Source organism: Narcine bancroftii, chromosome 11 (genome assembly GCF_036971445.1).
Source record: "Narcine bancroftii isolate sNarBan1 chromosome 11, sNarBan1.hap1, whole genome shotgun sequence".
NCBI lineage: Eukaryota > Metazoa > Chordata > Chondrichthyes > Torpediniformes > Narcinidae > Narcine > Narcine bancroftii.
The window spans coordinates 64,595,400-64,610,166 of NC_091479.1; the positions used below are offsets into that span (position 1 = coordinate 64,595,400).

The following is a 14,767-nucleotide window of genomic DNA, read 5'->3' on the forward strand; positions in this document are numbered from 1 at the left end:
ACTTAATCCAGAAAGGAAGGAGTGATTGTGGTGGAACATGGTAATGGAGGTGAGGAACCTCACTGGGCTGCACAGGCCGACCCACCTCCAACCTGGTAACTCCTCCCCGTAGTTTCCCAATAAAGGTCTTGGGTCCAGGCCAGAAGCATGTAGTTGTATGCTAGAGGTTTCCAGATATTAAAGCCTTTGGCCATATGCTTCATGACTGCGTGATCATTGATTAAGTATTGTTTGACATCTTCCCCTGTTTAATTCCTGTGTATACAATGAAGTTATCTCTTATTGTACTACTTATGTCCAAACTTGCATCTCTGTGAACCCACCAAACCTGATACTATTCCAGACACAACAGGGACTCTCCAAAGCAGCAGTGCATAGAAATCTATGAGAGTGGCAGAAATAAGCAGCGGAGGCTAGAACCTTGAGGATGAAACATAAACCTGACCTCCACGGATGAAATAGTCCATGGAAAACCATTAGAATATATTTCAGGTCACAGATCTCAATGGGATGACTGTGGTGAAACCGAGAATGGGCCGATGTTTCTCCTCAGAGATATCTACCTAAGACAAGGATTTCCGTGTGGATAAGGTCTTGGGTTACATTTCCTTCACACCTTTTCTGTGGTTACATGTCATAGTGTCACAGAATGGGAAGCAGGAGCAAAAAGCAGAGTGCTGGAGAAATAGTGGGTTAAGTAGCATTTCACGGAGGAAAGTAAAGTCAATGTTTGCGGTTGAAACCCAACCTCAAGCATCTCAATGAGATGTCAAGCTCTTCTCCACACCTTTTACTCTGGAAAGGAGTTCTTGGCATTTCCATCCCTTCCCTCTGATGAGTCTTCCTCCTGTCTCCTCCTCCTCCTCTCAGACACCTTGTTCTGACCTTTCTTCTGCTTTTCACTTCCATTTAGACAAACAGGACAGCAGCAGGCCCTTTCACCCCCTCGAGCCCGTGCCTCAATTGATCTACAACCCCAGTATGTCTTGAAGGGTGGGAGAAAACCAGAACCCTTGGAGAAAACCTATGCAGACATGGGGAATGTGTACAAACTCCTGACCGACACCGGTGGATTCCAACCCCGGGCGTTGGAGCTGTAACAGCGCGCTACGCTGACCATATCACTCCTTTCTAACACAGAAACAGGCACTTCAGCCCACTGAATCTCCACTGACCATTCAACCCTTTTTTTTAAACACTACCCTACCCTAATCCACAGTATTGCTATTTAATGGCTGCATGCCAAGCTTAAATTTTTTAAGAGGAAGTTGCTAAACAGACAAAAACATAACAAAAAAATTCCCCTCAGATCCTTTCCACATTCTGTCAACGAAAGCATAGGGAAATCTCTTTTGTTTGTTTTCCTCCTTCAATCTGGTAATAATAAAAAAGAATCAATCAATCTTTCTCTCCCCCTCTCCTCTCCCTCTCTCTCTCCCTCTCTCTCAACCCGTTTCCAACACCAAGTCATTCAAATTGTAAACCTACCTTTTGGTTACTTCAACACAGGTGATATAGCTGATTTGTTCTATCAAGCAAGATAAAGAGTAAGTGAGAGGCGGGCAAGTTGTGGCGATTTAGTTACAACCACTTTGGATAGCAAATGTTCTCTTTTCTTTTCCACGGTATACCTGGCAAACAGGTTACACCTGCCAGACGATTTCAATGGCTGCTTGTAATTTCTTAAAGGGGTAGACACACTGCAGGCCAGCGTCACTGAATGCGATCTCCAGAATAGGGAAGGCACACGTTGAAAATAATATCATTTGACTTAATGTCATTCTTATAATGTGATGGGAATTGGGACGGACTGGTGTGTAGAAAATACAAGCCCTCAGCCCTGTCTGTGAATAAATCCCACTCACAACACTTGGTGATAAAAAGTAATCAATCTTCATTCATTTAATTTGCTAAAATATTTCCAATTTGTAATTAAGATTGAGAGCAGTATCTTTCTCAGGTTAATAGTTACTTAAAAGTCTTCCTATCTCCAAATGTGAATGTCCGACAAATTAAAAGTCAACGTATGTGACAAAGATAGAGACTTACCCTTCAAAGTGCTGGACTAAATCAAAACATCTTTCAGCACAGGCCATTTGACCCATCTTGTCTGTACCAGCCCTTTTTCAAAGGCTAGACTTTAATCCCACATTCTCATGTATTGCAACTGGTTTCCTCTTTTTCCTTTTTTTTAATTTCCTTTTAAATATTTTTGTGGTTATTGAAGGAGTGGGTAATATAGTAGATTCAATTTTTCAACATTTATATAGCATTTTAAAAATTTACTTGTCAGTTTCCCTAGCGATTGTTCTTTATTAGTAAAATAGATGTGAAATATATTTTTCTTTCTTACTTCCCATTAAAGATCTGGGATAATTTATCTCAGAGGTCTAATAGCCTGAATACACCTGAGATTGTCTGACCTCAGAAGCTAAGCAGACTCAGGCTTGGCCAGTACTTGGAGGGGAGACTGCCCAGGTGCTGTAGGTTTCTGTGAGGGGCGCTGGACAAAGTGGTGACTCTCCATCTGCCTTACGGTAGACAGAAGTTAAAGAATTTCAGGTATATTACATTCTAAATATAATGTTACATGCCAAGAGCTACTTATGTTTGGAAGGATTAGGAAGAAAGCCATTAGTTTGCTGGGTGCTTGGTGGTTCTGTAGGGAGTGTTGTTAGAGAGCAGTGGATGGAGGGATGGAGGGGTCCCAGGGCAGTGATAATTTCTCACCTATACTACAACAGCGCACAAGGCCATTTGGTCAATCCATCTATAATGGAATAATGAATTCTACTTAGAACCGTAGAATGCTACAGCACAGAAAACACGCCATTCGGCCCCTCTAGTCTGTGCCAACCACATCCATATACCTATCCAATTTACACTTAAAACGCATGATTGAGACCGCATTGGCAGCTCATTCCACACTCCCACCATCCTCTGAGTGAAAAACTCCCCCAATGTTCCCCCTAAACCTCTTCCCCCTACAGCTTAAAACTCTGATCTCTCATATTTATCTCTCCCAATTTGTGGAAACAGCGTATTCACATCCACTCTGTCTGTACCTCTCATAGTCTTGTAAACCCCTCACTCTTCTTCACTCCAAGGAATAAAGTTCTAACCTGTCCCATCTTTCCCTGTAACCCTGATGACCTGACAACATTCTAGTAAATCTTCTCTGCACTCTTTCAATCTTATTGACATAATTCCTGTAGTTAGAACTACATAAAATATTTCAAAGTGCTTGTTTCTGAGCTGGGTTATTATCCTGATTCTGATGCCAGCAGCTCCGGTCTATCCACAGAAGTAACACCCTTCATCCCTCAAATCTCTTCAGTGCTGATTAACCTTCTTTCTCCATTCCCCTGTTCTGGTCTAAAATCCTGCTTTATTTAAATGATTCTCACATCTACAATCAAATCCACACTTCATTTTTATTATTGCCAATTTCTGTGAACTCAAATTTGCAAAATGTTAACAGAAGCAACCCACTCCATGACAATCAAGAGTATATCTAACATGCCCACCCTCACTAATTCAAATTGGCTTGTTTTCCCCCCCGAGCTGCTCAACATCACTTTCCCCACTACCTTTACAATCTCCCCCAGATTTATTATTTTCCCAAACTCTGCCTGCCTCTAAACTTTAAGGATCTAATCTTTTATCCTTCCTTCACAAGGCCATAGTTGCCCTGAACCTTTTCTCTCATACTCCCTTTAGAAACCACATTGCTTCTAAAAAATGTACAGTTTTTGACTCCTTAATGGGCTAAATGGCCTGCTTCTGTTCCTTTTTCTTGTGTGAACTTGTTTAAGGAAGAATATAATGTCATTGAAAGCTGTCTAAAAGAGATTTGCCAAGCTAATTCCTGGGATGAGAAGATTGCCCTAGTGGCTAAGAAAATAAAACTATATTCTTCAGAATTCAAATGAATGATAGATGATCTAATTGAAAGAAATACGATCCTTAAGGTGAATTTTACCAGACATGGGAAAATCTCAAGTTACCAGATCAGGGAGCAGTTGTTTAAAAAACTGAGATGAGCAGGAACAACTCTTGCAGAAGGTGGTGTATCCTCTATCCCAGGGGGTTGGAGGCGCTGGATCACTGGGGGTGCAGATTGAGAAGGGGGTATTAAAAGGGATAGGTGAAAAGATGAAAGACAAGATCAGGAGCTTGAGCCCGTAGCAAACTGGCACAAAAGAGGAGACAAGCCCTGGAGCAGGTGAAGCAGGCTTGAGAAGCCAAGTGGTCCTCTGCAGAATACCATGTCCTACACCCATCATCTTCCAGAGGATTTACTGCTAATATGGATTGTGTAAACAAAAAGCATTTGCACACATCTTTAAAAGTGGATTACTAAGAAGTAAGATGATATCTTATGCCACCATTCAAACAATTATCTTCAATGTACATTACGTTGTAATTGGAGAGTTCAAGGAGGGAGGGTGGCAGTTTTCTGGAACAAATTACATTGGGTCAGCATTGTTGGTGTAGCGGTTAGCACGACACCTTTACAGTGCCAGCGATCAGCCTGGGGTTCGAATTCTGCATTGTCTGTAAGCAGTTTGTATATTATCCCCATAACTGCATGGGTTTTCACCACGGGCTCCCACCATTCAAATTGCACTGGTTCAAGAGGGTGGGGGAGGGGCGGAATAGGTTAATTGGGCATAAATTGGGGGTAAATTAGGCTGCACAGACTCGTGGGCCGAAATGGGCTGTTACCGTGCTGTATGGCTAAATTTAAATTTAAAATTACTGCAGAAAAGGATGAAGTATCAAATGTCTTGGTGAGCTTGAAAGTAGATCATTTTCCAGGGCTTTATCCTAGACTGCTATTGTGAACAGGTACAGGGAACACTGCTGTCGGAGAGCAGCAGCAAACATCAAGGATCCACACCACCCAGCACACACTCTATTCTCGCTCCTACAATCAGGAAAGAGGTGTAGGGGCCACAAGACTGACACCCCCAGGTTCCAGAACAGCTGCTACCCCTCCACCATCAGATTCCTCTACAACAAACTCAATCACAAACTCTTTTAAAGGCTCTTAACTGTGCACTTTATTGATCTTTTTATTCTCTCTGTATTGCACAGTTTGTTTCCATTCATTATCTTTTTACAGTTCTTTATTTGTATACGCTGTGAACAGTATTTTTCTGCATTACCAATAAGTGGTAATTCTGCATCATCCACAGGAAAAAGAATCTCAGGGTTGTATCTGATGTCATGTATGTGCTCTGACAATAAATTTGAAATCTGGAAAGTCTGACTGCTACAGGAGGCAAGTGAGGATGCTGCTGGGGCTCTGACAAAAATATCCACATCTTTGCTGGCCTTGGAAGGTGCCAGATGAATTGAAGTACAACACCCGTATCATCAAAACAGCATCCATTTACAGGTCAATAAATCTAACATCAGAGGTAGAGAAATTATCAGAAAACAATTGTGAAAACAGGATTATTCTGCACTTGGAGATGTATAAATTAAATAAGTCTTGGCTTTGTTAAATGGAAATTCTGTTCGACTAATCACATTTTTTTAAAAAAGAGATGACCAAATGTGTTTATGAGGATAGTGTGATTGATGTGGACCACATGGCCTTCAGTACAGCATTTGGCAAGTGAAACTAATCCAAAAGGTAAAAAAGCCATGAAATCCTGGGCCAATTGGCAAATTAGATCCAAAATTAGTTTGGTGTGGGAGGTGGAAGGTGATGGGCAAAGATTAGTTTTGTGATTGGTATTGTGCGACCAGTAATGCCCCACAGGGATCGGTGCCATGACCCTGTTTTGTCACAGACATGGACAATTTAGATGTGAATGAAAGGGACTTGATCAGTAAATTGACAGATGGCATGAAAATTGATGGTTATTGAATATTAGTGACGAGCTGGTTAGATGGAGAAATGGCAGTGAAATTTAATCCTGAAAACATATGGTGTATTTTGAGGCCAGGATATGTATGTACATTGAATCTCAATTATTGAAGAACGGAGGGGGTCTGTTTATTCACGTCGAAGGATCCTGAAAAGCACTAACCACGGTAGAAAAACACAGTTAGTGTAGTGGTTGGTGCAACACTTTTACAATGCCAGTGACCCAGATTTAATCCATCTCTGTCCGTTCTCTCCATTACTAGCATAGGTTTTCTTCAGGTGCTCTGGTTTCCTCCCACCCTCCAAAATGTGCAGGGTTGGTAGGTGAAATGGTCAGCACGAGTTTTGTGGAACAGAGGGCCTTTTTACTGTGCTGCAATGTTAAAATAAAGATAACATTAAAATAAGGTAGTTAAAAAGGCAAAGGGATAGTTAGAGCCTGACAGAATAGAAGAACGGGAAGATTGTGGCACAAAACGGGAGTTCTGGCCACCACTATGGAAAGAATGCGATTACACTGGAGAGGGGGCGGAGGAGATTCATCAGGATGTTGCGTGGGATGGAGCATTTTATCTGTGAGAAGAGAATAGAATTATTTTCCCTGAAGGCTGCAGAAAGGGGAGCCCAGCAGCAACTTCATTTAATTCTGAGTCTTGTATTCCAAACAACATGCAAATAGGTATCAAATAATGCAGTTCAACAGTTACAAGCCGTAAAGGGGACCATGTTTTGGCAATATTTATCACAAATTTTTTGGTCTTGAATATATAGATGTGATGGCCAATATTCGTATGACAACTTGTCAAGTCATTTGAAATCATTACTATTAATTTTGTTTAACATTAACATTTCAGGATGTGGATGTCATTGGCCAAACCAGCCTTTATTGCCCATTCCTATTTGCGAAGATGTTTGTTAACTGCTTTGCTAAACCTCCATGCCCTCTGCTGAAGGTTAGCACAACACTATTACAGCGCCAGTGACCTGGGCTTGAATCTGGCACCATCTGTAAGGAGTTTGCATGTTCTCCTGTGGGTTTCTTCCAGGCACTCCAGTTTCATCCCACCCCCCCCCCCCCCACCAAAAACATACAGGTTAATTTGGGTGTAATTGGGGTGCAGGGGGTTTAAGTGGCCAGAATCAGCCAAGCTGATTCTGGCTGTAAATAACATTTAAAATAATTAAAGGTTATACTCTGTGGTGATGTATAGGAGTTCGACCCAGCAATGATGGAGACTGATATAATACAGAGGCAAGGTTTTAGTTTGGAGTAGAAGGTGCAGGTGCTGGTATTCCAATGCACCTTAGTAGGAGGGGGGGGGGGGGGGGTTGGTTTGAGAGTTGCCTGAGTAAAGAAATGTAGCATATTTTGTATATAGGACACATCGCAGCCTCTGAATAACCAGTGCTACAGAACAGGAATATTTATGATGGTAATGAGGTTCCAGCCAAATTCATTGCTTCATCCTAAATACCATTGAGTTTTTGTTTTCTACAGAATATTTTGAGGGGGCTTGGGAGGAATTGCTAGAGCAGCTTGCACACACACATTTCAAAACTTTTGCAGAGTGCTTTCTGCAAGAGCAACAAAGTATCAGCATACAGCTTTCCTGGGAGAGCATGCAACTTTTGCAGGTAGGGGCAGAACAGTTTTGCTCTCAGAGAGGGAGGCTGTGAAAGTGAGAGAGAAAGAGTCACAGAAATCAGTTCCAGAGGGGCAAGCTGAAAAACTTTGCAAGTCTGTCTGGTCAAAGGAGAAGACTGGCTGTCTGAAAGGTGACCTGAAAGAAAGAGGATCATCTGGAGAACTCTAAAGGGGGGAAGTTTCGTCGGCAAGGCTGATTGGAAAGGAATCAGGTTCAGATGTCCTAGAACAAAAGGAATCTCTCTCTGGAAACAAGCTAGAACCCTCTTGAGTGGTAACCAGTTGCCTGTTAAATACCAAAGCCTGGTGAACTTTGTTAATGCTAACTTCTGTGCACCGTACAAGAAATGCCTGCAACCCATGAAATTAGACTGTGATCCAAAGAACTTTTCTAATCTTAAATATACATTACACACACCTGCACTTAGTATTAGAGGGGGGATTAAGTGGGTTAGGTAGGTTACCGGTAAGTAAGTAGGTTAAGTAATAAGTTAAAGTTTAATTTTGTTTTCTTGTTCAAATATAATTAAAAACTACTTTTGTTTAAATAACCCTGCATTGTAGTGTATATCTATTCTTGCTGGTTTTTTGGGGTCCTCTGGACTCTAACAGTTGAAAACGATATTTTGGGAGCTGCACTCATGCAAATACAAGAAAATATTTCATCATGATTCTGATGAACAGAAGGCTTTAATTAATGGTGAATCATTCACCACAGGATATCCACCCTTAGACTCACTCCTGTAGTCAGTTTTTGGTGCAGCTAAACATATTGTCGAATGAAATAGTTGTGAACTGACAATAACCACACCAGCAGTGCGAGTATAAGACAGCTTTAATAAACTAATATGTACACTAAGAGGTCTTGCCTCTCTGCAAGATGAACCTGGAAGGCTAGACTGAGGCTCTGGACTGCTTTAAATACAAGGTCACTGGGATGACCCCTGGTGACCTAGTGGTGTAATTACATATCACCACAAGTTGAAATATTGGCAATTCTAACACATTGCATATTAAAGATAGATGGTTAGACTTGTGCCTGTCATCGTGAAGAAAGCACACCAGCACCTCTACTTCCTCAGGAGTTTGCAGGGGTTTGGTACGACACCGGAAACCCTGGCAGATTTCTATAGAGGTGTGGTGGAAAGTGTGCTGACTGGCTGCATCATGGAAACATCAACACTCCTGAGCACAAAGTCCTGCAAAAGGGAGTTTACACAACCGAGGACATCATCCCCACCAATGAGAACATCTATAGGGAACGCTGCCGTCAGAGAGCAGCAGCAATATTCAAGGATCCATACCACCTAGCCCTCGCTTTATTCTCGCCACTTCCATAGCGGTTCCAATGGTTACAGCGTTGCACTAACTGATGTATTTAATAGGCAGAGAACAGTGGCCATTTTCATTTTTCCCACTGTAGAGATTTGAAAGAATTATTGAAAATTAGATTTTCCAGCATCTGAGAGAGGAACAAAAAAAATGTATCATAATATCTGACGAAAGCTGACAAGATCCAAGCTAAACCAGAACCATGGGACTCACAATACAACTCTAAACAGAAACAGAGACACAAAAGATGCCAGATGCTGGAAATGGAGCAAAAAAAAAAAAGAACTTGCTGGAGGAAGTCAGCATCTTGGCATGGTGGGGTGGGGGGTGGGGGGTGTTGGGGATCTGGGTGGTAAAGTGGAGAAAGTGGAAGAAGTAACTGACATTTCAGATTGAGATCCTGAATGAGGACTGCATTTCAGATGTGTTGGAAAGGGAGGCTTCATCTTGGGAGAGATCGATGGAAACACATTGACAAGTGATAAGACACTACATGCAATTTTAATGTCTTGCTATTGAATGTGTACAAACCTAAAAAGGCAAGACAAGTTTCTGGTGGACTCACCTGGTCACGCAGCATCAATGATGGAGAAAGAATTGTTGACGTAGAAATTCAAATACTGTTTTTTTTTGTTCAGAATTATAAAAGTGAGCATCTTCTCTACTGTGAAGCTCTGATTCCAGAAATGGTACTCAACACATCTTCCCCATTTCTTGTTATCAGTATCAGAGGTGCACAGCTTGATGTCATTCATCATACACAAACTCAACTGCACCATTTCCCGGCCAAAAAACCCTGTGGAAATTTTCCATTTCAATACACATTTCCAAGGTTGGAAAAAAGTTGGAACATTACTTTGGGTTGTATTTCCTGGTATTTCTTTTTTTAAAGAGATAATTTCTGCCCAAGTTTGCAAAAAATGGAAGAGTTGTAAACACAGTTTAGACCATCCCAAATACCCTCCCTCTACCCATCGACACTTCACACGGCCTCGGAAAAACAGACAACAGATTAAAAGACTCATCTATCTCAGCCGTATTCTCTTCTCCCTCCTTGCATTGGGAAGGAGAATGTCTTCAGCCAGAGGGTGATGAATCTGTAGAATATGTTGCCACAGACTTGTCGAGGCCAAATTATTGGTAATTTTAAAGCAGAGATTGATTAGTTAAGGCAAAGGTTATAGGGAGATGGCAGGAGAATGAAAGGAAAAATTTTATCAGCCATGATTTTAATACATGTACATCACTCAACAAACCTTACCAAAATGAAGGAAATGCAAAATAATTTTAAAATACATTTTAGTTTGCCCCCCATGGAAAAAGTCACATTATATGCTGAAAAGTAGATGAACACAGAGATACATAATATAATTGACATATTCAAACTTATGTTCAACACAACTTTTCCGCAACTAAATTTCAAAATCTACAATTTCACCCGCATATTACTTCTCTAATACTTGCAAATATTAATTTCTAGAATTGTCAAAATCAATAATACATATGTTCATTGATTAGCAAGATGCATGAGTGATTTGTTTGCAACTTAATAATCTCTTGAATCCATAGCTGAAATGTTCTTTACAATGATACATTTTATTATAGTATGCTGCTTTATTCATCTGGATTTCCATCCAGAATGGATTTGAATGAGAATGGGTTAAACTTGTGGCCAGCTCCACTGTAGAACTTATTCTGAAACTCCACCCTAGAGAAGATGATAAAATATTTGATCATTTGACATAACTTCAGAAATCACAACTCATTGCAGGTAATAAACTGTCGAGCACGTACATATTGAATGTTCTTCAGGTTTGGTCAATTTCTTCTGCATTCCAGGTTAATCAGATACATAGAGTTCTACAGGACAGAAACCGGCCTTTTGCCTCAATTTGTCCACGTCAACCGAACTACTCTTATTTACCCGTGTTCGTCTCAGATCTCTTTTGCAACCTTTCTTATCCACAAACCGGTCAAAATATCTTAAATATTACCATTGTACCCACCTCTACCAATGCTTCTGGCAAATTATTCCATACATCCACTACCCTATGTCAAAACTGTGCCCATCTGAGGGCCCTTTTATATCTTGTCCATTCTCACCTTAAATCTATGCCACCGAATTTTAGATTCCCCACGCCTTATTGATGCCCCTCATGATTTTATAAACTTCCACGGGATCTCCCTCAGCTCCCTGGATTCCGGGGAGAAACATCCCAGCCTATGCCACCTCTCCTTATAATTCAAGCCCACCAATCCCAGTAACATTCATGAGAATCTTTTCATATTTACAATAAATACAGATAACCTTGTTTAGAGTGAGGGGGTAGATTAGCAAGGATTTTTTTCCCCTTTTTATTATTAAAACTAATAAGTAAAGGGAGGGGGGGGGGTTTAAATTCAGATTAAGGATCATATCACAAAACAATAAGAGCACATCAGAGAAGTAAAAAATATCTTATACAAGGGAATTTTACATGTATTATTTGTGTAATTTTTGTATTCAATATTATTTTTGGACATAGTACAAGTTATGATTAATTGTTTAATTATTATAATTATAGAATTTGATGTCCTGAATGAAATGCGTTACATAATAATCCTGATTATGCTTCTAATTTACAATTGATATGTACAATGATATGATTTATGATATTAGTTATCCTTGTGTAAAGGGTTTTTGTTAAACTCAATAATAATATTTTTTAAAGAGGATCTTTTCATAAGTTATTAAAATTAAAATGCCAATTATTCAATCCAAGGCTAGAAAATCATCTTAAACTCAGGAATTAGTTCATTATTGTTTTAAGGGCTTGCATTATTTGAGAGAAGCTATCCTTGGAATTTTTATTTGCGTGGAATTAATTAAAAGGGTTGTACTAGATTTCATTAAATGGAATAAATTATTATATTCATGACCTATGGCTTCAATTAATTCTAATTCGCAGCAATTGAAAATGTTTAGCCTGTGTAGGGGGACGCGGCAAGGATGCCCTTCAAGTTCTTTACTTTTTAATGTGGTGCTGCTGCCTCCAGCTGTGGCTCTCTGACAGGGTAGAGAATTTAAAGGAATATCTAGAAGTGCAGTTGAGCATAAAGTATGATCTATTGCTCTTTATTTCAAATCATGAGGTTTCTATACCAAATTATTAACTTTGCTTGCCCAATTTAGCCAGTTTTCGGGTTATAAATTAAAGTTACACCATAGTGAACTATTACCCCCTAAAGGATTTCTTTTAAGGTATCATAATTTTCCATTTAAAATAGTGAAAGACCAATTCCAATATTTAGGAATTTTACAATTATGAAAAGTTATAAAAATTTATTGAAAGAACATTTTTTGGTATTACATAATCAAAGTACTATTATTGGGATGGTCACCATTACATAATGATTGAACGTATCAATTCGATTTATGAACATTTTACCTAAATTTCTGTCTCTTTTTCAAGCCTTACCAATTCTCATTCTTAAATCCTTCTTTAACTCATTAGATTCGGCTATTTCTTCATACCGATGGCAAAGAAAACAGCCACGTATAAATAAACACCATCTTTAAAAGACTATTTGGAATGGGTGATTACCACTTCCAAATTTTTGATTTTTATTTATTGGGTGATTAATCTACTTTTGTTATTATATTTTGATTAATTAATGAATCATCCTTGTTGGATAGAAATGGAACTGAAGTTTTCTAAATAAATCATCTAAGTTGGCTTTTTTAGATTTCTTTTTCCCCTTTTCCTTCTTTAAATTGACACAATCCAATAATGAGAAATAGATTAAGAATATGGGCTCAATTTAGAAATTTTTTTGGTTATAATAGTTTTTCTTTTGCTTGTCCCATTATAGAAAACCTTTGTGTGTGGACACAGGTTTTAAAGAATGGTAAAGATTAAGTATTAATAGTTACAAAGATCTTTTTATTTGAGATAACTGCCTCTAAAACAATTATCAGCTATATTTAATCTTTCTAATAGACATTTTTTTTAGATATTTACAAGTTAAGCATTTTGTTCAGTCCAAACTTCCTGATTTTCCTCAAATCTCAAATTCTAATATTCTTGATTAATTTTTTTTAACTTACAGTTCATTCAGAGTGAATAAATATCATGTGTAGAGGCTAAAATGATATAGTTTCTGAATTAGTATATTTACATAATTGCTTGTTTAGAATCTTTACCAATTCTATGAAGGTTATAGAGTTTCTGGGTTTTTTTTGAGAATGTGGGGGCTGGGGTTCAATTAGTTTGTCACTGTGGATCAAGCAAAAAATCTTGTTTGATGGTCGGTAAGAACATATTTTGAAAATGTTTGAAATACCTCAAACTATCTTAACTATTTCAAGTTATCAAGTAAATTCAAAGAATTGTAATAATTAATAATGTTTCTACAACTGAAGAAATCATATTCTATCAAAGATCAAATGCAACACAATTTGAAATTGTATTTACATCAATAAACAACATTAAACTGAATTTATTGTTGGATTACATCATGGAACAGAGAACGAGATGAGGGTCAATAATCTAAGTTAAACATATCAACATTCAGAAGAGAATAGGTCATCATAAATCCAATCAGTTGTTATAAATAGATCAGTCTCAATGGCTGGGATTAAGAATGTGATTTGAAAATAACATTTTCAAATGAAGATTGGTCTCTACTCTTAGATTGATTAACGATTCCTCATTTTGTGCAAGGCACTGCTTATTACAATTTAAGGTGGAACATAGAACACATATGCCCAAACTCAAATTATCTTGTTTTTATGCTGATGTTGATCCATAATGTGAGAAGTGCAAAAATTTTGAAATTTAATTGATCTATATGTTTTGGGAGAGCCCAAATTTTGGAAGATTTTGGGAAAACATTTTCCAGACTTTATCAATGATTTAAAAAATTAAAATAGAACCATGCCCTTTAATGTCCTTCCTTGATTTTTCTCGTGAATCAGATATACTTTTGTCTGCATCCTAGTAGAAAATTTTAACTTTTATCATGTCAATAGCAGATGAGCAATTTTAATGAAGTGGAAAGATGATTCATCCCCTACTCATACACAGTGGTTACATGATGTAATGCCCTATTTAAGTTTGGAGAAAATTAGATACAACATTAAGGATAGAAAGTTTTAATTTGAAAAGATGTGGAGCCCATTCATAGAATACGATCATAATTGGAAGATTTGAGAAGTTTGGATGCTCTGGTGATTCTCTGTCTAGTGTCTGAAGGTCACTATTTGATCCATGTCTTTAAATCCTTTTCTACAAGGTAACCTTGATTAGAGGGAGGGGGTACATTAGACAGTTTTAGTTTTTTTTTCTTTCTTTTTAAAGAAATATGGGTTTAATTATGGTTGTCACAGATCATATCATTAAATTAGACAGAATTTATCCTTTATTTGAGACAAGGAAGTGTCTAATGCAGTTCACCTGGTTTCTATCCAGAATTATTTTTAAGAAATATAGTTAAATAAACAAATATGTTGATTCAATTTAAAGTGGTACATAGAGTACATTTTCCTAAAGTTGAGCTCGCTCAGATCTACCCAGATATCAACTCATTGTGTGACAAATGTAAAAGATTTGAAGCCTCCTTGATAAAAATGTTTTGATTTTGTCCCAATTTAGCAGATTATTGAACAGCTATTTTCAGAACATTTTCGGCCATTTTTGGGATCGATCTAGAACCATGTCCGTGGATTGCAATGTTTGGCTTCTCCAGTGATGTTAACCTATATTTAACATCTAACCAAAAACAGGTCTTAGCATTTTCTACATTTCTGGCTAGAAGAGGAATATTACTGAAATGGAAAGAGAACTTTCCACCCACCCAGAGACAATGGTTACTGAATATTATGTTCTTTTGAAGTTTGGAAACAATCAGATATAATGTTAGGAAGTTTA

At 38.3% G+C, this 14,767-nt stretch overlaps 2 protein-coding genes across 6 annotated transcripts in view; both read right to left on the minus strand.

The window, feature by feature from the left end:
* Positions 1-1,653, minus strand: part of svopl (SVOP-like) — a 107,800-nt gene extending 106,147 nt beyond the window's left edge. Inside the window, exon 1 of the mRNA XM_069902606.1 lies at positions 1,489-1,653. The gene's annotated coding sequence lies outside the window, so the exon portion shown is untranslated. The remainder of the gene's footprint in view (positions 1-1,488) is intronic.
* A 6,690-nt stretch (positions 1,654-8,343) lies between these two features.
* Positions 8,344-14,767, minus strand: part of LOC138745822 (V-type proton ATPase 116 kDa subunit a 4-like) — an 81,772-nt gene continuing 75,348 nt past the window's right edge. For all 5 annotated transcript variants that reach the window (XM_069903167.1, XM_069903166.1, XM_069903165.1 and 2 more), the window contains one exon: positions 8,344-10,566. In XM_069903167.1, coding sequence (XP_069759268.1) covers positions 10,473-10,566 — 94 coding nt within the window. In that variant the 3' untranslated portion in view covers positions 8,344-10,472. The remainder of the gene's footprint in view (positions 10,567-14,767) is intronic.